This window comes from Oncorhynchus masou, chromosome 22 (genome assembly GCF_036934945.1).
Source record: "Oncorhynchus masou masou isolate Uvic2021 chromosome 22, UVic_Omas_1.1, whole genome shotgun sequence".
In the NCBI taxonomy this organism is placed as follows: Eukaryota; Metazoa; Chordata; class Actinopteri; order Salmoniformes; family Salmonidae; genus Oncorhynchus; species Oncorhynchus masou.
The window spans coordinates 3,968,811-3,993,331 of NC_088233.1; the positions used below are offsets into that span (position 1 = coordinate 3,968,811).

A 24,521-nucleotide genomic window follows, 5' to 3' on the forward strand; every position below is an offset into this window, starting at 1 on the left:
TGGCTCCTAACTAAGGGTACTGCTATGGGATCCCCCATGGCTCCTAACTAAGGGTACTACTATGGGATCCCCCATGGCTCCTAACTAAGGTTACTACTATGGGATCCCCCATGGCTCCTAACTAAGGGTACTGCTATGGGATCCCCCATGGCTCCTAACTAAGGGTACTACTATGGGATCCCCTATGGCTCCTAACTATGGGTACTGCTATGGGATCCCCCATGGCTCCTAACTAAGGGTACTACTATGGGATCCCCTATGGCTCCTAACTATGGGTACTACTATGGGATCCCCATGGCTCCTAACTATGGGTACTACTATGGGATCCCCCATGGCTTCTAACTATGGGTACTGCTATGGGATCCCCCATGGCTCCTAACTATGGGTACTGCTATGGGATCCCCCATGGCTCCTAACTAAGGGTACTGCTATGGGATCCCCCATGGCTCCTAACTATGGGTACTGCTATGGGATCCCCCATGGCTCCTAACTAAGGGTACTACTATGGGATCCCCCATGGCTCCTAACTAAGGGTACTACTATGGGATCCCCCATGGCTCCTAACTATGCTGATGTGTATGTGGGTTACATGGAGAAACATTCCATTTTACAATCCTCTCAATAAAACAAATATTGCCTAACATCATTATGTAGAAACGGTATATTGATGATATTTGTGTTCTATGGAGGAGTGATGCAAAACAGCTCCAGGCGTTCCATGCTTTTCTTAACTCCTGTCCTGAGCATCTGAGATTTACTATGCAATCTGACACATGTCAAATCAGTTTCCTTAATCTTCTGATCTTGTGTGAAGATAATGTTCTATACACTGATCTTTACAGGAAACCTACTGATCGTAACAGTTTGTTGAGGGCTGATAGTTGTCACCAGCTTCCCCTGAAAAACAGTTTGCACTACAGCCAATACCACTGAATCAAAAGAATTTGCAAAAAACAATTACATTTCGACAGAAATATGGCTGAGAAGCAAAGAAAATTAAAGGAGAGGGGCTACAAAAATGGTCAGATTAATACAGCGGTTGAGAAAATTCTAAACAAAAGGTCAGTCACGCAAAAATCAGCATTCTTGCGTTCTAACTACCTGCTATTCAAAGTCCTCTGAACAAATTAAGAGAATTGTTCACAAACATTGGCACATTCTAAGATCCGATGACAGTCTCGGTAATGTGTTTTCGGACCCTCCATTGGTGGTATTTTCTCCAGGCAGAAATCTTAGAGATCAATTGGTAAACTCTGGTTTACCATCCCAAGATATCCCTGCACAAAGTCTATTTGCGCCCCTACTGGATGGAAACTAGAATGGCTGTCCTCAATGCAATGGCACTTATAAATATAGATCCTTCAAACACCCTCAAACAGGGAAGCAGATCCCAATCAAAGTGTTATCACTTGGTCCACTAAGGCAGTTATTTATCTTATAACTTGTCCTTGTGGTAAAACAAATATGTGGGTAAAAGAAAGCATCGTAGCACCATTAAGTGCAAAACCCGACTTACCCAGTTGCGGCCCACTTTTTGGAAGTGAACCACCCGATTTCGTCCAAACGTTATATCGGCATCGAACATGTCACCCTCCCTGGGAGAGGGGGTGACCGCTACGATTTGTTGTTAAAACGAGAGGCTGCCTGGATCTTTAATTTAAAAACCCTTGCTCGTCTCGGTCTCAACGTAGACTTTGATCTGAAGCCATTCTTGTGATTATTGTGATTTTGCTATTGTAAATGTCTGTAGGCTTATGTAGCCAAATTGTTTCTATAATCGTAGGCTATCCATTCATGTTTTTGGTATGTTATTTTTTATATCTGAGAATTAACCAATGATATCAGACCACATCCGACCATGATTACAGACAACTGAGTGTGTCCTTTGACACTATATAAACTAGTCACCCCGCAGTGTTTGTCATTATACCCTGATGAAGACAGCTCGTCGTCTGTCGAAACGTTGGTTATTAAATTATTGCATTTGAACTCCTAGTGTGCGGCTCTCCGTTAATTTTTGCGTTCTACTCCGCTTGCCAGCACCTCGCCTAAATAGGTGTGCGTTTCTTTTGCCTCTAGGCTACAATGTATCGCCTACTAGTAAGTAACAGAATATGGCATAACACCGGATCTGCCTGACTTTTGTTCCGTAAGGCATGGAGTCGATTTATTGATGGGTGTGTACAGTATCACAGAGTGATTTTACCCGACGGGGGCAGTCAACCACTAAAGGATGGTTGTATATATGTTATAACGGTCAAAAACATCGCATGTCCATCCAATGAAATGGTGAAGTTCCTCTACTCACATCCCAGGATCACACGAGGATTGTTGTCAAACGGTCACTGAACTAGACACTGCTATACTATCAAAATAAACCTAAAATTCATGAACATTTTGGGATTATCATTTTTTGACAGTTGGATGATTTTTCCTACTTCTGTTGTATAAGAGAATAGTGTGTCTCAGGTCGACCAACATAACATGCATCCAATGAAATAAATCGACTTGGCGCGAGCAGTGCTTGATCCCACACCAGTTCCCACACCAATCATTCACGTGACCGCGCACAACTCACACGAACGCTCACGGACGTCACCGGTGACATGTTGGAAGAGAATCCCGGAGCAGTTTTCTGGATCAGAAATCCAGTCAGTATCTGGTGTGACCACCGTTTGCCTCAATCATAGCGACACCTCCTTCCCATAGAATCAAATCAAATTGTATTCATCACATGCGCGGAATATATTATTTATTTGTATTTTATTTAACTTATTTAACTAGGCAATACCTTACCATGAAATGCTTAGTTACAAGCCCTTAACCAATAATGCAGTTCAAGAAATGGAGTTAAGAAAATATTTACTAAATAAACTAGATCAGCCTGTCATTGTTTCCTGTGGAATGTTGAATATTTGCTGGACCTGGAACACGTTGTCGTACATGTCAATCCAGAGCATCCCAAACATGCTCAATGGGTGGCATGTCTGGTGAGTATGCAGGACATGGAAGAACTGGGACATTTTCAGCTTCCAGGAATTGTGTACAGAGTCCTGCGACATGGAGCTGTGCATTATCATGCTGAAACATGAGGTGATGGTGGTGGATGAATGGCACAACAATGGGCCTCAGGATCTCATCACGGTATCTCTGTGCATTGAAAATGCCATCAACAAAATGTAATTATGTTTGTTGTACATAGCTTATGACTGCCCATACCCCACCGCCACCAAAGTTGACAGAGGCAAACCACTTGACCATGCGACACCATACACGTGGTTTGCGGTTGTGAGGCGGGTTGGAGGTACTGCCAAATTCTCTGAAACAACGTTGGAGGAGGCTTATGGTAGAGAAATTAACATTCAATTCTCTGGCAACAGCTCTGGTGGACATTCCTGCAGTCAGTATGCCAAATACACACTCCGTTAAAACTCGAGAGTTGTGACAAAATTTTAGAGTGACCATTTGTTGACACCAGCACAAGGTGCACCTGTGTAATGATCATGCTGTTTAATCATATTCTTTATATGCCACACCTGTCAGGTGGATGGATTATATTGGCAAAGGAGAATGGGGAATTGAGAGGAGTATGATTACTTGTTTAAGGTTGAATACATTTGTGCACAACATTTGAGAGAAATAAGCCTTCTACGCATATGTAAAGTGTCTGTGATCTTTAATTTCTGTGGATGAAACATGGGAAAAACACTTTACATGTTGCCTTTATATTGTTGTTTAGTATATTTCATCTACGAGCAATTTACAACTGCTTTGACTCGCAGCTAAGAAGTTCAAAAGTTTAGGTCCTACCGAGATTTGAACTCGGATCGCAGGATTCAGAGTCCTGAGTGCTAACCATTACACCATAGAACCATATATTTCTGTCGCATACGTACGACACTAGTCTGATGTAACTCTGATTCTTTCGCCTCTTCTTCTTCTTTGCTAGCTGTTTACACAATGTATGTATTACTCCGGTAAATTAATTTAATGTAGTTACATTAAGTAAATCATATGAGAAGTATTATCAATGCAGATGGTTGATCCGGAAGTGGGCATTATATATAGCGGTTGGATGCCCGCTGGTTTTCCTGCTGCTGAGGTTAAATGACAAGGCTCGAGCTGCAGTGCATTGCGGGGACGGGCAGGATAAGAAGGTATAATAACCGGATAGGACCGGGGAAGGAAGGAAAGGGACGGTGCCACTTGGATTCAAAGACATCGAACCTCGCCTTAATTTAGATTCAGAATGGGGAATAGAGACGACGAGTATGATTACTTGTTTAAAGGTAAATGTGACCTCAATGTACCTGTCCGTAAAAGGTGATGTCATCGTGGTTTTATTATAGGAGTGGTCGCCTTGCTAACCTAGTTAGCTCCTAGCTAACGCTACGCATTTGCAGCCTGATCACTTTAGCCTGATATCCTGCGAATTTAAAAGAGGTCGTTTGGATATAAATATAGCGATTGATTTTGGTTTTGATATTCTCAGTAATGCTAACTAATAGCAGTTGATCCTTTGTCTTTGTCTTGATGGCTCGATAGCGCAGGTCTCTGATGGACCGGTGCGGAAAACGTTACCGTCAGGAAATATACGACTAACCTTAGTTAGGTTACTAGTAACAGCCACTTAGTGAACCAGATAATATGTCAAATGACCACATATCTAACGTTAACTTAGTTAACCATCTACTGAAACCATGGGTAGTTGCTCCAGCTACATAATGGATTTTATAGCTATCTAACGTTATGTCATTCATTTAAACACATGTCTTAAGAGAAATCATATCTACCTAGTTTATGTGCCATATCCTGTTTGTGAAATATAGTGGCTTCAACAAAATGCTCATCATCATCATGCCATCTGATGAAATGGGTTATTCCTAGGTCCACTTAACGTTGCTTTCAATTGTATTAGGTTGCACGGTGGGCAGGGCGGTTGATCATTATAAACAGGGGGACTATTTGACGAAATAACTTAACAATGGTAATTATTAAAGATGTCCCAACCGAGGCTCTGTTGCAGACCCACTTGCCCTCTGCTCTCTGCCCTCTGCTCTCTGCTCAGGGCAGCAGGTCGCCTTGAGGTTAGAGCTTTGGGCCAGTAATCGAATAGCAGATCTGACAAGGTCAAACATCTGTTGCTCCAGGATGCAGAACAATGGGAACCCCTCTTTCTGCTGGTGTCTCGGGGAGTTGGGATATTAATTACACACTTTTAATATAATACCCCACATGTGATTGTTATTACCTTGTATTTAACCCTTATTTAACTAGGCAAGTCATTGAGGAACAAAATCTTATTTACAATGGCGGCCTACCCTGGCCAAATCCGGACGACGCTGGGCCAATTGTGCGCCGCCCTGTGGCAGAGGAAGTGGATCTACAACAGGCCCATTGTTTGGAAAGTCTGTTTAGTAATACGCTCCTTTTTAGATATTTTGTCTCCCCAAATCAACATCTTCCTATTCTACATCATAATGAATGGGCTCCTGCTTGTTAGCTGTTAGCATGTGATGGGAATCTGGTCAAAGCACATTTCACATTCAGATAGACTTTTTCATTATTGTACAGTAAGGGGGTGTATTGTATTGATCTATATGATGTCTATTGTTTTATATTCCTACTGTAATATCTACAAGATGTGTATAATCCTACTGTATTATCTACAGGATGTGTATATTCCTACTGTATTATCTACAGGATGTGTATATTCCTACTGTAATATCTACAGGATGTTTATATTCCCACTGTAATATCTACAGGATGTGTATATTCCTACTGTAATATCTACATGATGTGTATAATCCTACTGTAATATCTACATGATGTGTATATTCCTACTGTAATATCTACAGGATGTGTATAATCCTACTGTAATATCTACAGGATGTGTATATTCCTACTGTAATATCTACATGATGTGTATATTCCTACTGTAATATCTACAGGATGTGTATATTCCTACTGTAATATCTACAGGATGTGTATATTCCTACTGTATTATCTACAGGATGTGTATATTCCTACTGTAATATCTACAGGATGTGTATATTCCTACTGTAATATCTACATGATGTGTATAATCCTACTGTAATATCTACAGGATGTGTATATTCCTACTGTAATATCTACATGATGTGTATAATCCTACTGTAATATCTACAGGAATATCCTACTGTAATATCTACAGGATGTGTATAATCCTACTGTAATATCTACAGGATGTGTATATTCCTACTGTATTATCTACAGGATGTGTATATTCCTACTGTAATATCTACAGGATGTGTATATTCCTACTGTAATATCTACAGGATGTGTATATTCCTACTGTAATATCTACAGGATGTGTATATTCCTACTGTAATATCTACAGGATGTGTATATTCCTACTGTAATATCTACAGGATGTGTATATTCCTACTGTAATATCTACAGGATGTGTATATTCCTAATGTAATATCTACAGGATGTTGTACATTTGACTGCCTTCTTCAATGTGAGGGGAATCAGGAGATGCATCAAGTTGTTTTGAATTGATTCTAACCCGTCTCTCTCTCTGGCCCAGTGGTGTTGATAGGAGACTCTAACCCGTCGCTCTCTCTGGCCCAGTGGTGTTGATAGGAGACTCTAACCTGTCCCTCTCTGGCCCAGTGGTGTTAATAAGAGACTCTAACCCTTCGCTCTCTCTGGCCCAGTGGTGTTGATAGGGGACTCTAACCCGTCTCTCTCTCTCTCTGGCCCACTGATGTTAATAGGAGACTCTAACCCGTCGCTCTCTCTGGCCCACTGGTGTTAATAGGAGACTCTAACCCGTCGCTCTCTCTGGCCCAGTGGTGTTGATAGGGGACTCCAACCCGTCTCTCTCTCTGGCCCAGTGGTGTTGATAGGGGACACTAACCTGTCTCTCTCTCTGGCCCAGTGGTGTTGATAGGGGGACTCTAACCTGTCTCTCTCTCTGGCCCAGTGGTGTTGATAGCAGACTCTAACCCGTCTCTCTCTCTGGCCCAGTGGTGTTGATAGCAGACTCTAACCTGTCTCTCTCTGGCCCAGTGGTGTTGATAGGGGACTCTAACCTGTCTCTCTCTCTGGCCCAGTGGTTTTGATAGGAGATTCTAACCCGTCTCTCTCTCTGGCCCAGTGGTGTTGATAGCAGACTCTAACCCGTCTCTCTCTCTGGCCCAGTGGTGTTGATAGGAGACTCTAACCCGTCTCTCTCTGGCCCAGTGGTGTTGATAGCAGACTCTAACCCGTCTCTCTCTCTGGCCCAGTGGTGTTGATAGGGGACTCTAACCTGTCTCTCTCTGGCCCAGTGGTGTTGATAGGGGACTCTAACCTGTCTCTCTCTGGCCCAGTGGTGTTGATAGGAGGCTAACCCGTCTCTCTCTGGCCCAGTGGTGTTGATAGGAGACTCTAACCCGTCTCTCTCTGGCCCAGTGGTGTTGATAGGGGACTCTAACCTGTCTCTCTCTCTGGCCCAGTGGTGTTGATAGGAGACTCTAACTCTAACCCGTCGCTCTCTCTGGCCCAGTGGTGTTGATAGGAGACTCTAACCCGTCTCTCTCTCTGGCCCAGTGGTGTTGATAGGGGACTCTAACCTGTCTCTCTCTCTGGCCCAGTGGTGTTGATAGGGGACTCTAACCTGTCTCTCTCTCTGGCCCAGTGGTGTTGATAGGAGATTCTAACCCGTCTCTCTCTCTGGCCCAGTGGTGTTGATGGGGGACTCTAACCTGTCTCTCTCTCTGGCCCAGTGGTGTTGATAGGGGACTCTAACCTGTCTCTCTCTCTCTCTGGCCCAGTGGTGTTGATAGGAGACTCTAACCTGTCTCTCTCTCTCTGGCCCACTGGTGTTAATAGGAGACTCTAACCCGTCTCTCTCTCTCTGGCCCAGTGGTGTTGATAGGAGACTCTCTAACCCATCTCTCTCTCTCTGGCCCAGTGGTGTTGATAGGATACTCTAACCTGTCTCTCTCTCTCTCTCTCTGGCCCACTGGTGTTAATAGGAGACTCTTACCCGTCTCTCTCTCTCTGGCCCAGTGGTGTTGATAGGAGACTGTCTAACCCATCTCTCTCTCTCTGGCCCAGTGGTGTTGATAGGATACTCTAACCTGTCTCTCTCTCTCTCTCTCTTGCCCAGTGGTGTTGATAGGAGACTCCGGTGTGGGGAAGAGTAACCTGTTGTCTCGTTTCACCCGGAATGAGTTTAACCTGGAGAGTAAGAGCACCATCGGGGTGGAGTTTGCCACCCGCAGTATCCAGGTGGATGGGAAGACCGTGAAGGCTCAGATCTGGGACACAGCTGGCCAGGAGAGATACCGGGCTATTACATCAGCGTGAGTACAAACACACATAAACAAACACACTGTTTAGAAAACACTACTGACACGACTGGACAGGAGCGATACGAGCCATCACCTCAGCATGAGCACTCGGGATTGTGGCCATTTTGGAAACACCCTCTTTTTCATGGAAATACTGCCTTCTGAAATGTTGCATATTCAACGTATGTATCAAATATCATATGAAAGTATCATGAGTAGACCTAATGCATTTAGTTGGGGAGTCAGTTCAACACATGGACCTAATGCATTTAGTTGGGGAGTCAGTTCAACACAGATCTAATGCATTTAGTTGGGGAGTCAGTTCAACACATAGACCTAATGCATTTAGTTGGGGAGTCAGTTCAACACAGATCTAATGCATTTAGTTGGGGAGTCAGTTCAACACATGGACCTAATGCATTTAGTTGGGGAGTCAGTTCAACACATGGACCTAATGCATTTAGTTGGGGAGTCAGTTCAACACAGATCTAATGCATTTAGTTGGGGAGTCAGTTCAACACATGGACCTAATGCATTTAGTTGGGGAGTCAGTTCAACACATCGACCTAATGCATTTAGTTGGGGAGTCAGTTCTAATGCACATCAACACATAGACCTAATGCATTTAGTTGGGGAGTCAGTTCAACACATGGACCTAATGCATTTAGTTGGACCAGTTCAACACAGATCTAATGCATTTAGTTGGGGAGTCAGTTCAACACATGGACCTAATGCATTTAGTTGGGGAGTCAGTTCAACACATGGACCTAATGCATTTAGTTGGGGAGTCAGTTCAACACATCGACCTAATGCATTTAGTTGGGGAATCAGTTCAACACATCGACCTAATGCATTTAGTTGGGGAGTCAGTTCAACACATGGACCTAATGCATTTAGTTGCGGAGTCAGTTCAACACATCGACCTAATGCATTTAGTTGGGGAGTCAGTTCAACACATAGACCTAATGCATTTAGTTGGGGAGTCAGTTCAACACATCGACCTAATGCATTTAGTTGGGGAGTCAGTTCAACACATAGACCTAATGCATTTAGTTGGGGAATCAGTTCAACACATAGACCTAATGCATTTAGTTGGGGAGTCAGTTCAACACATGGACCTAATGCATTTAGTTGGGGAGTCAGTTCAACACAGATCTAATGCATTTAGTTGGGGAGTCAGTTCAACACATCGACCTAATGCATTTAGTTGGGGAGTCAGTTCAACACAGATCTAATGCATTTAGTTGGGGAGTCAGTTCAACACATGGACCTAATGCATTTAGTTGGGGAGTCAGTTCAACACATGGACCTAATGCATTTAGTTGGGGAGTCAGTTCAACACATAGACCAATGCATTTAGTTGGGGAGTCAGTTCAACACATAGACCAATGCATTTAGTTGGGGAGTCAGTTCAACACATGGACCTAATGCATTTAGTTGGGGAGTCAGTTCAACACATGGACCTAATGCATTTAGTTGGGGAGTCAGTTCAACACAGATCTAATGCATTTAGTTGGGGAGTCAGTTCAACACATGGACCTAATGCATATAGTTGAGGAGTCAGTTCAACACATGGACCTAATGCATTTAGTTGGGGAGTCAGTTCAACACATGGACCTAATGCATTTAGTTGGGGAGTCAGTTCAACACATGGACCTAATGCATTTAGTTGGGGAGTCAGTTCAACACAGATCTAATGCATTTAGTTGGGGAGTCAGTTCAACACATGGACCTAATGCATTTAGTTGGGGAGTCAGTTCAACACATGGACCTAATGCATTTAGATGGGGAGTCAGTTCAACACATGGACCTAATGCATTTAGTTGGGGAGTCAGTTCAACACATAGATCTAATGCATTTAGTTGGGGAGTCAGTTCAACACATGGACCTAATGCATTTAGTTGGGGAGTCAGTTCAACACATGGACCTAATGCATTTAGTTGGGGAGTCAGTCAACACAGATCTAATGCATTTAGTTGGGGAGTCAGTTCAACACAGATCACATGGGGGAGTTCAACACAGATCTAATGCATTTAGTTGGGGAGTCAGTTCAACACATGGACCTAATGCATTTAGTTGGGGAGTCAGTTCAACACAGATCTAATGCATTTAGTTGGGGAATCAGTTCAACACATGGACCTAATGCATTTAGTTGGGGAGTCAGTTCAACACATAGACCTAATGCATTTAGTTGGGGAGTCAGTTCAACACAGATCTAATGCATTTAGTTGGGGAGTCAGTTCAACACAGATCTAATGCATTTAGTTGAGGAGTCAGTTCAACACATGGACCTAATGCATTTAGTTGGGGAGTCAGTTCAACACATGGACCTAATGCATTTAGTTGGGGAGTCAGTTCAACACATGGACCTAATGCATTTAGTTGGGGAATCAGTTCAACACAGATCTAATGCATTTAGTTGGGGAGTCAGTTCAACACAGATCTAATGCATTTAGTTGAGGAGTCAGTTCAACACATGGACCTAATGCATTTAGTTGGGGAGTCAGTTCAACACATGGACCTAATGCATTTAGTTGGGAGTCAGTTCAACACATGGACCTAATGCATTTAGTTGGGGAGTCAGTTCAACACAGATCTAATGCATTTAGTTGGGGAGTCAGTTCAACACATGGACCTAATGCATTTAGTTGGGGAGTCAGTTCAACACAGATCTAATGCATTTAGTTGGGGAATCAGTTCAACACATGGACCTAATGCATTTAGTTGGGGAGTCAGTTCAACACAGATCTAATGCATTTAGTTGGGGAGTCAGTTCAACACATGGACCTAATGCATTTAGTTGGGAGTCAGTTCAACACATGGACCTAATGCATTTAGTTGGGGAGTCAGTTCAACACATGGACCTAATGCATTTAGTTGGGGAGTCAGTTCAACACATGGATCTAATGCATTTAGTTGGGGAGTCAGTTCAACACATCGACCTAATGCATTTAGTTGGGGAGTCAGTTCAACACATGGACCTAATGCATTTAGATGGGGAGTCAGTTCAACACATGGACCTAATGCATTTAGATGGGGAGTCAGTTCAACACATGGACCTAATGCATTTAGTTGGGGAGTCAGTTCAACACAGACCTAATGCATTTAGTTGGGGAGTCAGTTCAACACATGGACCTAATGCATTTAGTTGGGGAGTCAGTTCAACACCTGGATCTAATGCATTTAGTTGCGGAGTCAGTTCAACACAGATCTAATGCATTTAGTTGGGGAGTCAGTTCAACACAGATCTAATGCATTTAGTTGCGGAGTCAGTTCAACACATGGACCTAATGCATTTAGTTGGGGAGTCAGTTCAACACATAGACCAATGCATTTAGTTGGGGAGTCAGTTCAACACATGGACCTAATGCATTTAGATGGGGAGTCAGTTCAACTAACATGGACCTAATGCATTTAGTTGGGGAGTCAGTTCAACACATGGACCTAATGCATTTAGTTGGGGAGTCAGTTCAACACCTGGATCTAATGCATTTAGTTGGGGAGTCAGTTCAACACAGATCTAATGCATTTAGTTGGGGAGTCAGTTCAACACAGATCTAATGCATTTAGTTGGGAGTCAGTTCAACACATGGACCTAATGCATTTAGTTGGGGAGTCAGTTCAACACATACACCAATGCATTTAAGTCAGTTCAACACATGGACCTAATGCATTTAGTTGGGGAGTCAGTTCAACACATGGACCTAATGCATTTAGTTGGGAGTCAGTTCAACACATGGACCTAATGCATTTAGTTGGGGAGTCAGTTCAACACATCGACCTAATGCATTTAGTTGGGGAGTCAGTTCAACACAGATCTAATGCATTTAGTTGGGGAGTCAGTTCAACACATATCTAATGCATTTAGTTGCGGAGTCAGTTCAACACATGGACCTAATGCATTTAGTTGAGGAGTCAGTTCAACACATGGACCTAATGCATTTAGTTGGGGAGTCAGTTCAACACATGGACCTAATGCATTTAGTTGGGGAGTCAGTTCAACACATGGATCTAATGCATTTAGTTGGGGAGTCAGTTCAACACAGATCTAATGCATTTAGTTGGGGAGTCAGTTCAACACATGGACCTAATGCATTTAGTTGGGGAGTCAGTTCAACACATAGACCTAATGCATTTAGTTGAGTCAGTTCAACACAGATCTAAGTCAGTTCAACACATGGACCTAATGCATTTAGTTGGGGAGTCAGTTCAACACATAGACCTAATGCATGGACAGTTCTAATGCATTTAGTTGGGGAGTCAGTTCAACACATGGATCTAATGCATTTAGTTGGGGAGTCAGTTCAACACATGGACCTAATGCAGTCAGTTCAACACATGGACCTAATGCATTTAGATGGGGAGTCAGTTCAACACATGGACCTAATGCATTTAGATGGGGAGTCAGTTCAACACATGGACCTAATGCATTTAGTTGGGGAGTCAGTTCAACACAGACCTAATGCATTTAAGTCAGTTCAACACATGGACCTAATGCATTTAGTTGTCAGTTCAACACCTGGATCACAGTTGTCAGTTCAACACAGATCTAATGCATTTAGTTGGGGAGTCAGTTCAACACAGATCTAATGCATTTAGTTGCGGAGTCAGTTCAACACATGGACCTAATGCATTTAGTTGGGGAGTCAGTTCAACACATAGACCAATGCATTTAGTTGGGGAGTCAGTTCAACACAGACCTAATGCATTTAGTTGGGGAATCAGTTCAACACAGATCTAATGCATTTAGTTGGGGAGTCAGTTCAACACAGATCTAATGCATTTAGTTGAGGAGTCAGTTCAACACATGGACCTAATGCATTTAGTTGGGGAGTCAGTTCAACACATGGACCTAATGCATTTAGTTGGGGAGTCAGTTCAACACATGGATCTAATGCATTTAGTTGGGGAGTCAGTTCAACACAGATCTAATGCATTTAGTTGGGGAGTCAGTTCAACACATGGACCTAATGCATTTAGTTGGGGAGTCAGTTCAACACAGATCTAATGCATTTAGTTGGGGAATCAGTTCAACACATAGACCTAATGCATTTAGTTGGGGAGTCAGTTCAACACAGATCTAATGCATTTAGTTGGGGAGTCAGTTCAACACATGGACCTAATGCATTTAGTTGGGGAGTCAGTTCAACACATAGACCTAATGCATTTAGATGGGGAGTCAGTTCAACACATGGACCTAATGCATTTAGTTGGGGAGTCAGTTCAACACATGGATCTAATGCATTTAGTTGGGGAGTCAGTTCAACACATGGACCTAATGCATTTAGATGGGGAGTCAGTTCAACACATGGACCTAATGCATTTAGATGGGGAGTCAGTTCAACACATGGACCTAATGCATTTAGATGGGGAGTCAGTTCAACACATGGACCTAATGCATTTATGTCAGTTCAACACAGACCTAATGCATTTAGTTGGGGAGTCAGTTCAACACATGGACCTAATGCATTTAGTTGGGGAGTCAGTTCAACACCTGGATCTAATGCATTTAGTTGGAGTCAGTTCAACACAGATCTAATGCATTTAGTTGGGGAGTCAGTTCAACACAGATCTAATGCATTTAGTTGCGGAGTCAGTTCAACACATGGACCTAATGCATTTAGTTGGGGAGTCAGTTCAACACATAGACCAATGCATTTAGTTGGGGAGTCAGTTCAACACATGGACCTAATGCATTTAGATGGGGAGTCAGTTCAACACATGGACCTAATGCATTTAGTTGGGGAGTCAGTTCAACACAGACCTAATGCATTTAGTTGGGGAGTCAGTTCAACACATGGACCTAATGCATTTAGTTGGGGAGTCAGTTCAACACCTGGATCTAATGCATTTAGTTGGGGAGTCAGTTCAACACAGATCTAATGCATTTAGTTGGGGAGTCAGTTCAACACAGATCTAATGCATTTAGTTGCGGAGTCAGTTCAACACATGGACCTAATGCATTTAGTTGGGGAGTCAGTTCAACACATACACCAATGCATTTAGTTGGGGAGTCAGTTCAACACATGGACCTAATGCATTTAGTTGGGGAGTCAGTTCAGCACATGGACCTAATGAGTTGGGAGTCAGTTCTAATGCATTTAGTTGGGGAGTCAGTTCAACACATCTAATGCATTTAGTTGGGGAGTCAGTTCAACACAGATCTAATGCATTTAGTTTCAGTTCAACACATATCTAATGCATTTAGTTGCGAGTCAGTTCATGGACCTAACATGGACCTAATGCATTTAGTTGGGGAGTCAGTTCAACACATGGACCTAATGCATTTAGTTGGGGAGTCAGTTCAACACATGGATCTAATGCATTTAGTTGGGGAGTCAGTTCAACACAGATCTAATGCATTTAGTTGGGGAGTCAGTTCAACACATGGACCTAATGCATTTAGTTGGGGAGTCAGTTCAACACAGATCTAATGCATTTAGTTGGGGAATCAGTTCAACACATAGACCTAATGCATTTAGTTGGGGAGTCAGTTCAACACAGATCTAATGCATTTAGTTGGGGAGTCAGTTCAACACATGGACCTAATGCATTTAGTTGGGAGTCAGTTCAACACATAGACCTAATGCATTTAGATGGGGAGTCAGTTCAACACATGGACCTAATGCATTTAGTTGGGGAGTCAGTTCAACACATGGATCTAATGCATTTAGTTGGGGAGTCAGTTCAACACATGGACCTAATGCATTTAGATGGGGAGTCAGTTCAACACATGGACCTAATGCATTTAGATGGGGAGTCAGTTCAACACATGGACCTAATGCATTTAGATGGGGAGTCAGTTCAACACATGGACCTAATGCATTTAGTTGGGGAGTCAGTTCAACACAGACCTAATGCATTTAGTTGGGGAGTCAGTTCAACACATGGACCTAATGCATTTAGTTGGGGAGTCAGTTCAACACCTGGATCTAATGCATTTAGTTGCGGAGTCAGTTCAACACAGATCTAATGCATTTAGTTGGGGAGTCAGTTCAACACAGATCTAATGCATTTAGTTGCGGAGTCAGTTCAACACATGGACCTAATGCATTTAGTTGGGGAGTCAGTTCAACACATAGACCAATGCATTTAGTTGGGGAGTCAGTTCAACACATGGACCTAATGCATTTAGATGGGGAGTCAGTTCAACACATTGACCTAATGCATTTAGTTGGGGAGTCAGTTCAACACAGACCTAATGCATTTAGTTGGGGAGTCAGTTCAACACATGGACCTAATGCATTTAGTTGGGGAGTCAGTTCAACACCTGGATCTAATGCATTTAGTTGGGGAGTCAGTTCAACACAGATCTAATGCATTTAGTTGGGGAGTCAGTTCAACACAGATCTAATGCATTTAGGAAGGAGTCAGTTCAACACATGGACCTAATGCATTTAGTTGGGGAGTCAGTTCAACACATACACCAATGCATTTAGTTGGGGAGTCAGTTCAACACATGGACCTAATGCATTTAGTTGGGGAGTCAGTTCAGCACATGGACCTAATGCATTTAGTTGGGGAGTCAGTTCAACACATGGACCTAATGCATTTAGTTGGGGAGTCAGTTCAACACATCGACCTAATGCATTTAGTTGGGGAGTCAGTTCAACACAGATCTAATGCATTTAGTTGGGGAGTCAGTTCAACACATATCTAATGCATTTAGTTGCGGAGTCAGTTCAACACATGGACCTAATGCATTTAGTTGAGGAGTCAGTTCAACACAGATCTAATGCATTTAGTTGGGGAGTCAGTTCAACACATGGACCTAATGCATTTAGTTGGGGAGTCAGTTCAACACATGGATCTAATGCATTTAGTTGGGGAGTCAGTTCAACACATGGACCTAATGCATTTAGTTGGGGAGTCAGTTCAACACATAGACCTAATGCATTTGGTTGGGGAGTCAGTTCAACACATAGACCTAATGCATTTAGTTGGGGAGTCAGTTCAACACATAGACCTAATGCATTTGGTTGGGTAGTCAGTTCATCACATAGACCTAATGCATTTAAATCAGATCAAATTTTATTTGTCACATACACATGGTTAGCAGATGTTAATGCAAGTGTAGCAAAATGCTTGTGCTTCTAATTCCGACAATGCAGTAATAACCAACAAGTAATCTAACTAACAATTCCTAAACTACTGTCTTATACACAGTGTAGGGGGATAAAGAATATGTACATAAGGATATATGAATGAGTGATGGTACAGAGCAGCATAGGCAAGATACAGTAGATGGTATCGAGTACAGTATATACATATGAGATGAGTATGTAAACAAAGTGGCATAGTTAAAGTGGCTAGTGATACATGTATTACATAAGGATGCAGTCGATGATATAGAGTACTGTATATTTCCCTATGCATATGAGATGAATAATGTAGGGTAAGTAACATTATATAAGGTAGCATTGTTTAAAGTGGCTAGTGATATATTTACATCATTTCCCATCAATTCCCATTATTAAAGTGGCTGGAGTTGAGTCAGTGTCAGTGTGTTGGCAGCAGCCACTCAATGTTAGTGGTGGCTGTTTAACAGTCTGATGGCCTTGAGATAGAAGCTGTTTTTCAGTCTCTCGGTCCCAGCTTTGATGCACCTGTACTGACCTCGCCTTCTGGATGATAGCGGGGTGAACAGGCAGTGGCTCGGGTGGTTGATGTCCTTGATGATCTTTATGGCCTTCCTGTAACATTGGGTGGTGTAGGTGTCCTGGAGGGCAGGTAGTTTGCCCTCTGTGATGCGTTGTGCAGACCTCACTACCCTCTGGAGAGCCTTACAGTTGAGGGCGGAGCAGTTGCCGTACCAGGCGGTGATACAGCCCGCCAGGATGCTCTCGATTGTGCATCTGTAGAAGTTTGTGAGTGCTTTTGGTGACAAGCCAAATTTCTTCAGCCTCCTGAGGTTGAAGAGGCGCTGCTGCGCCTACTTCACGATGCTGTCTGTGTGAGTGGACCAATTCAGTTTGTCTGTGATGTGTATGCCGAGGAACTTAAAACTTGCTACTCTCTCCACTACTGTTCCATCGATGTGGATAGGGGGGTGTTCCTTCTGCTGTTTCCTGAAGTCCACAATCATCTCCTTAGTTTTGTTGACGTTGAGTGTGAGGTTATTTTCCTGACACCACACTCCGAGGGCCCTCACCTCCTCCCTGTAGGCCGTCTCGTCGTTGTTGGTAATCAAGCCTACCACTGTTGTGTCGTCCGCAAACTTGATGATTGAGTTGGAGGCGTGCGTGGCCACGCAGTCGTGGGTGAACAGGGAGTACAGGAGAGGGCTCAGAACGCACCCTTGTGGGGCCCCAGTGTTGAGGATCAGCGGGGAGGAGATGTTGTACCTACCCTCACCACCTGGGGCGGCCCGTCAGGAAGTCCAGTACCCAGTTGCACAGGGCGGGGTCGAGACCCAGGGTCTCGAGCTTGATGACGAGCTTGGATGGTACTATGGTGTTGAATGCCGAGCTGTAGTCGATGAACAGCATTCTCACATAGGTATTCCTCTTGTCCAGATGGGTTAGGGCAGTGTGCAGTGTGGTTGAGATTGCATCGTCTGTGGACCTATTTGGGCGGTAAGCAAATTGGAGTGGGTCTAGGGTGTCAGGTAGGGTGGAGGTGATATGGTCCTTGACTAGTCTCTCAAAGCACTTCATTTACATTTACATTACATTTAAGTCATTTAGCAGACGCTCTTATCCAGAGCGACTTACAAATTGGTGAATTCACCTTCTGACATCCAGTGGAACAGCCACTTTACAATAGTGCATCTAAATCATTTAAGGGGGGGGGTGAGAAGGATGACGGAAGTGAGTGCTACGGGGCAGTAGTCGTTTAGCTCAGTTACCTTAGCTTTCTTGGGAACAGGAACAATGGTGGCCCTCTTGAAGCATGTGGGAACAGCAGACTGGTATAGGGATTGATTGAATATGTCCGTAAACACACCAGCCAGCTGGTCTGCGCATGCTCTGAGGGCGCGGCTGGGGATGCCGTCTGGGCCTGCAGCCTTGCGAGGGTTAACACGTTTAAATGTTTTACTCACCTCGGCTGCAGTGAAGGAGAGACCGCATTTTTCCGTTGCAGGCAGTGTCAGTGGCACTGTATTGTCCTCAAAGCGGGCAAAAAAGTTATTTAGTCTGCCTGGGAGCAAGACATCCTGGTCCGTGACTGGGCTGGATTTCTTCCTGTAGTCCGTGATTGACTGTAGACCCTGCCACATGCCTCTTGTGTCTGAGCCGTTGAATTGGGATTCTACTTTGTCTCTGTACTGACGCTTAGCTTGTTTGATAGCCTTACGGAGGGAATAGCTGCATTGTTTGTATTCAGTCATGTTACCAGAAACCTTGCCCTGATTGAAAGCAGTGGTTCGCGCTTTCAGTTTCACGCGAATGCTGCCATCAATCCACGGTTTCTGGTTAGGGAATGTTTTAATCGTTGCTATGGGAACGACATTTTCAACGCACGTTCTAATGAACTCGCACACCGAATCAGCGTGTTCGTCAATGTTGTTATCTGATGCAATACGAAACATGTCCCAGTCCACGTGATTTAGTCTTGGAGTGTGGAGTCAGCTTGGTCGGACCAGCGTTGGACAGACCTCAGCGTGGGAGCTTCTTTTTTTAGCTTTTGTCTGTAGGCAGGTATCAGCAAAATGGACGTGGTCAGCTTTTCCGAAAGGGAACGGGGAGGGCCTTATATGCATGGACGGAAGTTAGAGTAACAGTGATCCAAGGTTTTTCCGCCCCTGGTTGCGCAATCGATATGCTGATAAAATTGGGGAGTCTTGTTTTCAGATTAGCCTTGTTAAAATCCCCAGCAACAATGAATGCAGCCTCCGGATAAATGGTTTCCAGTTTGCAAAGAGTTAAATAAAGTTTGTTCAGAGCCATCGATGTGTCTGCTTGGGGGGATATATACGGCTGTGATTATAATCGAAGAGAATTCTCTTGGTAGATAATGCGGTCTACATTTGATTATGAGGAATTCTAAATCAGGTGAACAGAAGGATTTGAGTTCCTGTATGTTTCTTTCATCGCACCATGCCTCGTTAGCCATAAGGCATACACCCCACCTCTCTTCTACCAGAAAGGTGTTTGTTTCTGTCAGCGTGATACGTGGAGAAACATTTGGCTGCACCGCTTCGGATAGCGTCTCTCCAGTGAGCCATGTTTCCGTGAAGACCAGAACGTTACAGTCTCTGATGTCCCTCTGGAATGCTACCCTTGCTCGGATTTCATCAACCTTGTTGTCAAGAGACTGACATTGGCAAGAAGAATGCTAGGAAGTCACGATGTGCCCTCTCCGTAGTCTGACCAGAATGCCTCGTTTCCCTTTTTTCGGAGTCGTTTTTGGGTCGCTGCATGGATCCATTCCGTTGTCCTTTTTGGGGCAGAACACAGGATCCGCGTGGAAAAACATATTCTTAGTTACTGATGGTGAGTTGACGCTGATCTTATATACAGTAGTTCTTCTCGACTGTATGTAATGAAACCTAAGATGACCTGGGGTACTAATGTAAGAAATAACACGTAAAAAAAACAAAAAACTGCATAGTTTCCTAGGAACGCGAAGCGAGGCGGCCATCTCTGTCGGCGCCGGAAGTATAGTTGAGGAGTCAGTTCAACACATGGACCTTATGCATTTAGTTGAGGAGTCAGTTCAACACATAGACCTAATGCATTTAGTTGGGGAGTCAGTTCAACACATGGACCTTATGCATTTAGTTGAGGAGTCAGTTCAACACATGGACCAATGCATTTAGATGGGGAGTCAGTTCAACACATGGACCTAATGCATTTAGTTGGGGAGTCAGTTCAACACATGGACCAATACATTTAGATGGGGAGTCAGTTCAACACATGGACCAATGCATTTAGTTGGGGAGTCAGTTCAACACATGGACCAATGCATTTAGTTGGGGAGTCAGTTCAACACATGGACCTAATGCATTTAGTTGGGGAGTCAGTTCAACACATAGACCTAATGCATTTAGTTGGGGAGTCAGTTCAACACATGGACCTAATGCATTTAGTTGGGGAGTCAGTTCAACACATAGACCTAATGCATTTAGTTGGGGAGTCAGTTCAACACATGGACCTAATGCATTTAGTTGGGGAGTCAGTTCAACACATGGACCAATGCATTTAGTTGGGGAGTCAGTTCAACACATGGACCTAATGCATTTAGTTGGGGAGTCAGTTTAACACAGATCTAATGCATTTAGTTGGGGAGTCAGTTCAACACATGGACCTAATGCATTTAGTTGGGGAGTCAGTTCAACACATGGACCTAATGCATTTAGTTGGGGAGTCAGTTCAACACATGGACCTAATGCATTTAGTTGGGGAGTCAGTTCAACACATGGACCTAATGCATTTAGTTGGGGAGTCAGTTCAACACATGGACCTAATGCATTTAGTTGGGGAGTCAGTTCAACACATGGACCTAATGCATTTAGTTGGGGAGTCAGTTCAACACATGGACCAATGCATTTAGTTGGGGAGTCAGTTCAACACATGGACCAATGCATTTAGTTGGGGAGTCAGTTCAACACATGGACCAATGTATTTAGGCAATTTGAAAGCCTGTTACAAGGTTTACTTTAAGTTTCTAACAACACTATATAGGCCATCTCTGCTTGTCACCTTTAATCCTAACTCTGCTTCCTCTGGTCCGCAGGTATTACCGTGGGGCAGTGGGGGCCTTGTTGGTCTATGACATCGCCAAGCACCTGACCTATGAAAACGTGGAGCGTTGGCTGAAGGAGCTGAGAGACCATGCAGACAGCAACATCGTCATTATGCTGGTCGGCAACAAGAGTGACCTGCGCCACCTCAGGGCCGTGCCCACAGACGAGGCACGGACATTCGCAGGTCAGTGTGTATTTTTTTACATTTCATTTTATTTCACCTTTATTTAACCTGGTAGGCCAGTTGAGAACCAGTTCTCATTTGCAACTGCGACCTGGCCAAGATAAAGCAAAGCAGTGCGACAAAAACAACAACACAGAGTTACACATGGAATAAACAAACATACAGTCAATAACAAGATAGAAAATTGTCTGTATACAGTGTGTGGCATGGGGCAGGTAATAAGAGTGATCTGCGCCAGCTAAGGGCCGTGCCCACCGACAATGCAGGTCAGTGCAGTACCAACTCACACAGGAAGAGGTCTAGGAGTAGTGGGGTGAACAGTTTCATTATTTTCCTTACCCATGAGTGGCTGTTGGTTTTCAGGGTTTTACTTATTCAAATAGGAAGACGTCTCTGTAATGTCATAGAGATTTGCATAATGGCAGAGACCTTAACACAGTGGTGATTAACATGGTTTACTGTTTCCCTCTGTTCCTCAGAGAAGAACGGGTTGTCTTTCCTGGAGACCTCAGCCCTGGACTCTACTAACGTGGAGACATCCTTCCAGACCATTCTGACTGGTGAGAGGCTGTCTCTCTATGCTCTCTACAGATCTGTATCTGAAGAGAACTTCATTTGTATGTATGATAAGCTGGAACGATTGATACGGTGTCATGTTATAGACTTGTGGTGGTAGAGATGTGTGTGTGACAGAGACGAGACCAGTCATTGTGTGTTGGAGTGATAAAATCCACTGGGCCGAGGGATCTGCCTGAAGACCTAATCACAGCTGAGACATGACTAGCCACGATGAGGACTAATGTGTGGTTTCTCCTGAAGTCCAGCTCTTCTAACAGGATATGACCACCACAATGCTTTGCAGCCGTGTCCTAATTCTGCTCTAGCCTGGTCCCAGATCTGTTTTATAATGCTGGGTGTAATCATTAGGCACCAAACTGAAGAAGACAACTGACAAATAGGAAGGGACGAGGCTACCTGAACTTGTCCAATAACAAATGCTTATTTTCCACTGTGTGCCCTAATGAATATAACCTCTGGACCTTTCCTGCTCTGCCCTGTCCTACCCTTTCCTGCTCTGCACTGTCTTACCCTGTCCTGCTCTGCCCTGTCTTACCCTTTCCTGCTCTGCCCTGTCCTACCCTTTCCTGCTCTGCCCTGTCTTACCCTTTCCTGCTCTGCCCTGTCTTACCCAGTCCTGCTCTGCCCTGTCTTACCCTTTCCTGCTCTGCCCTGTCTTACCCTTTCCTGCTCTGCCCTGTCTTACCCTGTCCTGCTCTGCCCTGTCTTACCCAGTCCTGCTCTGCCCTGTCTTACCCTTTCCTGCTCTGCCCTGTCTTACCCTTTCCTGCTCTGCCCTGTCCTACCCTTTCCTGCTCTGCCCTGTCTTACCCAGTCCTGCTCTGCCCTGTCTTACCCTTTCCTGCTCTGCCCTGTCTTACCCTTTCCTGCTCTGCCCTGTCTTACCCTTTCCTGCTCTGCCCTGTCTTACCCTTTCCTGCTCTGCCCTGTCTTACCCTGTCCTGCTCTGCCCTGTCCTACCCTTTCCTGCTCTGCCCTGTCCTACCCTGTCCTGCTCTGCCCTGTCCTACCCAGTCCTGCTCTGCCCTGTCTTACCCTTTCCTGCTCTGCCCTGTCTTACCCTGTCCTGCTCTGCCCTGTCTTACCCTGTCCTGCTCTGCCCTGTCTTACCCTTTCCTGCTCTGCCCTGTCTTACCCTTTCCTGCTCTGCCCTGTCTTACCCTTTCCTGCTCTGCCCTGTCTTACCCTTTCCTGCTCTGCCCTGTCTTACCCTGTCCTGCTCTGCCCTGTCTTACCCTTTCCTGCTCTGCCCTGTCTTACCCTTTCCTGCTCTGCCCTGTCTTACCCTTTCCTGCTCTGCCCTGTCTTACCCTTCCTGCTCTGCCCTGTCTTACCCTTTCCTGCTCTGCCCTGTCTTACCCTGTCCTGCTCTGCCCTGTCCTACCCTTTCCTGGTCTGCCCTCTCCTACCCAGTCCTGCTCTGCCCTGTCTTACCCTGTCCTGCTCTGCCCTGTCTTACCCTGTCCTGCTCTGCCCTGTCTTACCCTTTCCTGCCCAGTCCTGTTCTGCACTAACATGTCAAACCAATGTTTTATAGGGAGTGCTAGCTGGTGATTGTGTTAGATAGCTCCTGTTTAAGCTGTGAGTAAAGTACTTTAGCAACATGCTACTTAAAAACCATTCGAAACTGGGTGGTTCCAGGCCTGAATGCTGATTGGCTGACAGCCGTGGTATATCAGACCGTATACCACAGGTATGACAAAACATGTAATTTTACTGCTCCAGTTTAAAATAGGGCACCTCAGGGGTTTGTGGTATATGGCCAATATACTCTGTGATGTGTCTAAGAACAGGCCTTAGCCGTGGTATATTGGCCGTATACCACACCTCCTTGGTCCTTATTGATAAAGCCTAACACTCACCTACACCGAGGGTACTTAACACTAGCTGTGAACAGCTTTTGGAACTAGGCTTGTCCTCAACTATATATCCCCATCTCCTCACCACCTCCTCAAAAGGCAGAGGGGAGTAACCTTCTCCTCCAATGGGTTGTGAGAAAGCAGTGTGGAGATGGGACGGGAGGAATTGAGGAAAGATGAATTGAGACAGAGCCCTAGTGTTCTGTCTTTCTGTGTGAGTGATGTTAATGCCCTGTCTCTCTCTTCTCCCCCTTGCTCACTCTCCCCCACCTCTCCTCCCCTCCCTATCCCCCCCCCCACTGCAGAAATCTATCGCATCGTGTCTCAGAAACAGATGTCGGACCGACGAGACAACGACATGTCGCCTAGCAACAACGTGGTCAACATCCAGGTGCAGCCGACGGAGAACAAACCAAAGATGCAGTGTTGTCAGAGCATCTAACAGCCTCACCAGTAGCACCTGATCCCCTCCCCTAAAAGACTGCTTGGTCCTGTCTGACTGAGACACAGCTGCATGGCCAGGCTCTAGACTGAGACACAGCTGTGTTGCCAGGCTCTAGACTGAGACACAGCTGTGTTGCCAGGCTCTAGACTGAGACACAGCTGTGTTGCCAGGCTCTAGACTGAGACACAGCTGTGTTGCCAGGCTCTAGACTGAGACACAGGCTGACTGAGACACAGCTGCATGGCCAGGCTCTAGACTGAGACACAGCTGTGTTGCCAGGCTCTAGACTGAGACACAGCTGTGTTGCCAGGCTCTAGACTGAGACACAGCTGTGTGGCCAGGCTCTAGACTGAGACACAGCTGCATGGCCAGGCTCTAGACTGAGACACAGCTGTGTTGCCAGGAGACTGAGACACAGCTGTGTTGCCAGGCTCTAGACTGA

The 24,521-nt window shown here is 44.7% G+C and overlaps 1 protein-coding gene and 1 non-coding gene across 2 annotated transcripts; one reads left to right on the top strand and one right to left on the bottom strand.

The window, feature by feature from the left end:
- Window positions 1-3,801: 3,801 nt before the first annotated feature.
- On the bottom strand, window positions 3,802-3,873 carry trnaq-cug (transfer RNA glutamine (anticodon CUG)). Its single transcript has one exon. It is a non-coding gene; the product is annotated as a tRNA-Gln (tRNA).
- Window positions 3,874-4,093: 220 nt separating this feature from the next.
- Window positions 4,094-24,287, top strand: LOC135508901 (ras-related protein Rab-11A). The gene is made up of 5 exons (XM_064929121.1): window positions 4,094-4,289; window positions 8,141-8,336; window positions 21,003-21,196; window positions 21,676-21,756; window positions 23,940-24,287. The coding sequence occupies exons 1-5, from the start codon at window positions 4,250-4,252 to the stop codon at window positions 24,074-24,076; spliced, it is 648 nt and encodes a 215-aa protein (XP_064785193.1). The 5' UTR covers window positions 4,094-4,249; the 3' UTR covers window positions 24,077-24,287.
- Window positions 24,288-24,521: the final 234 nt, after the last annotated feature.

Excerpts from the sequence above, each read along its gene's own strand:
- LOC135508901 (XM_064929121.1), top strand. The coding sequence starts at position 4,250 with ATGGGGAATAGAGACGACGAGTATGATTACTTGTTTAAAG. Across the intron at positions 4,290-8,140 it reads GTATGATTACTTGTTTAAAG|TGGTGTTGATAGGAGACTCC; the intron begins GTAAATGTGACC and ends TCTCTTGCCCAG. Across the intron at positions 21,197-21,675 it reads CGAGGCACGGACATTCGCAG|AGAAGAACGGGTTGTCTTTC; the intron begins GTCAGTGTGTAT and ends TCTGTTCCTCAG.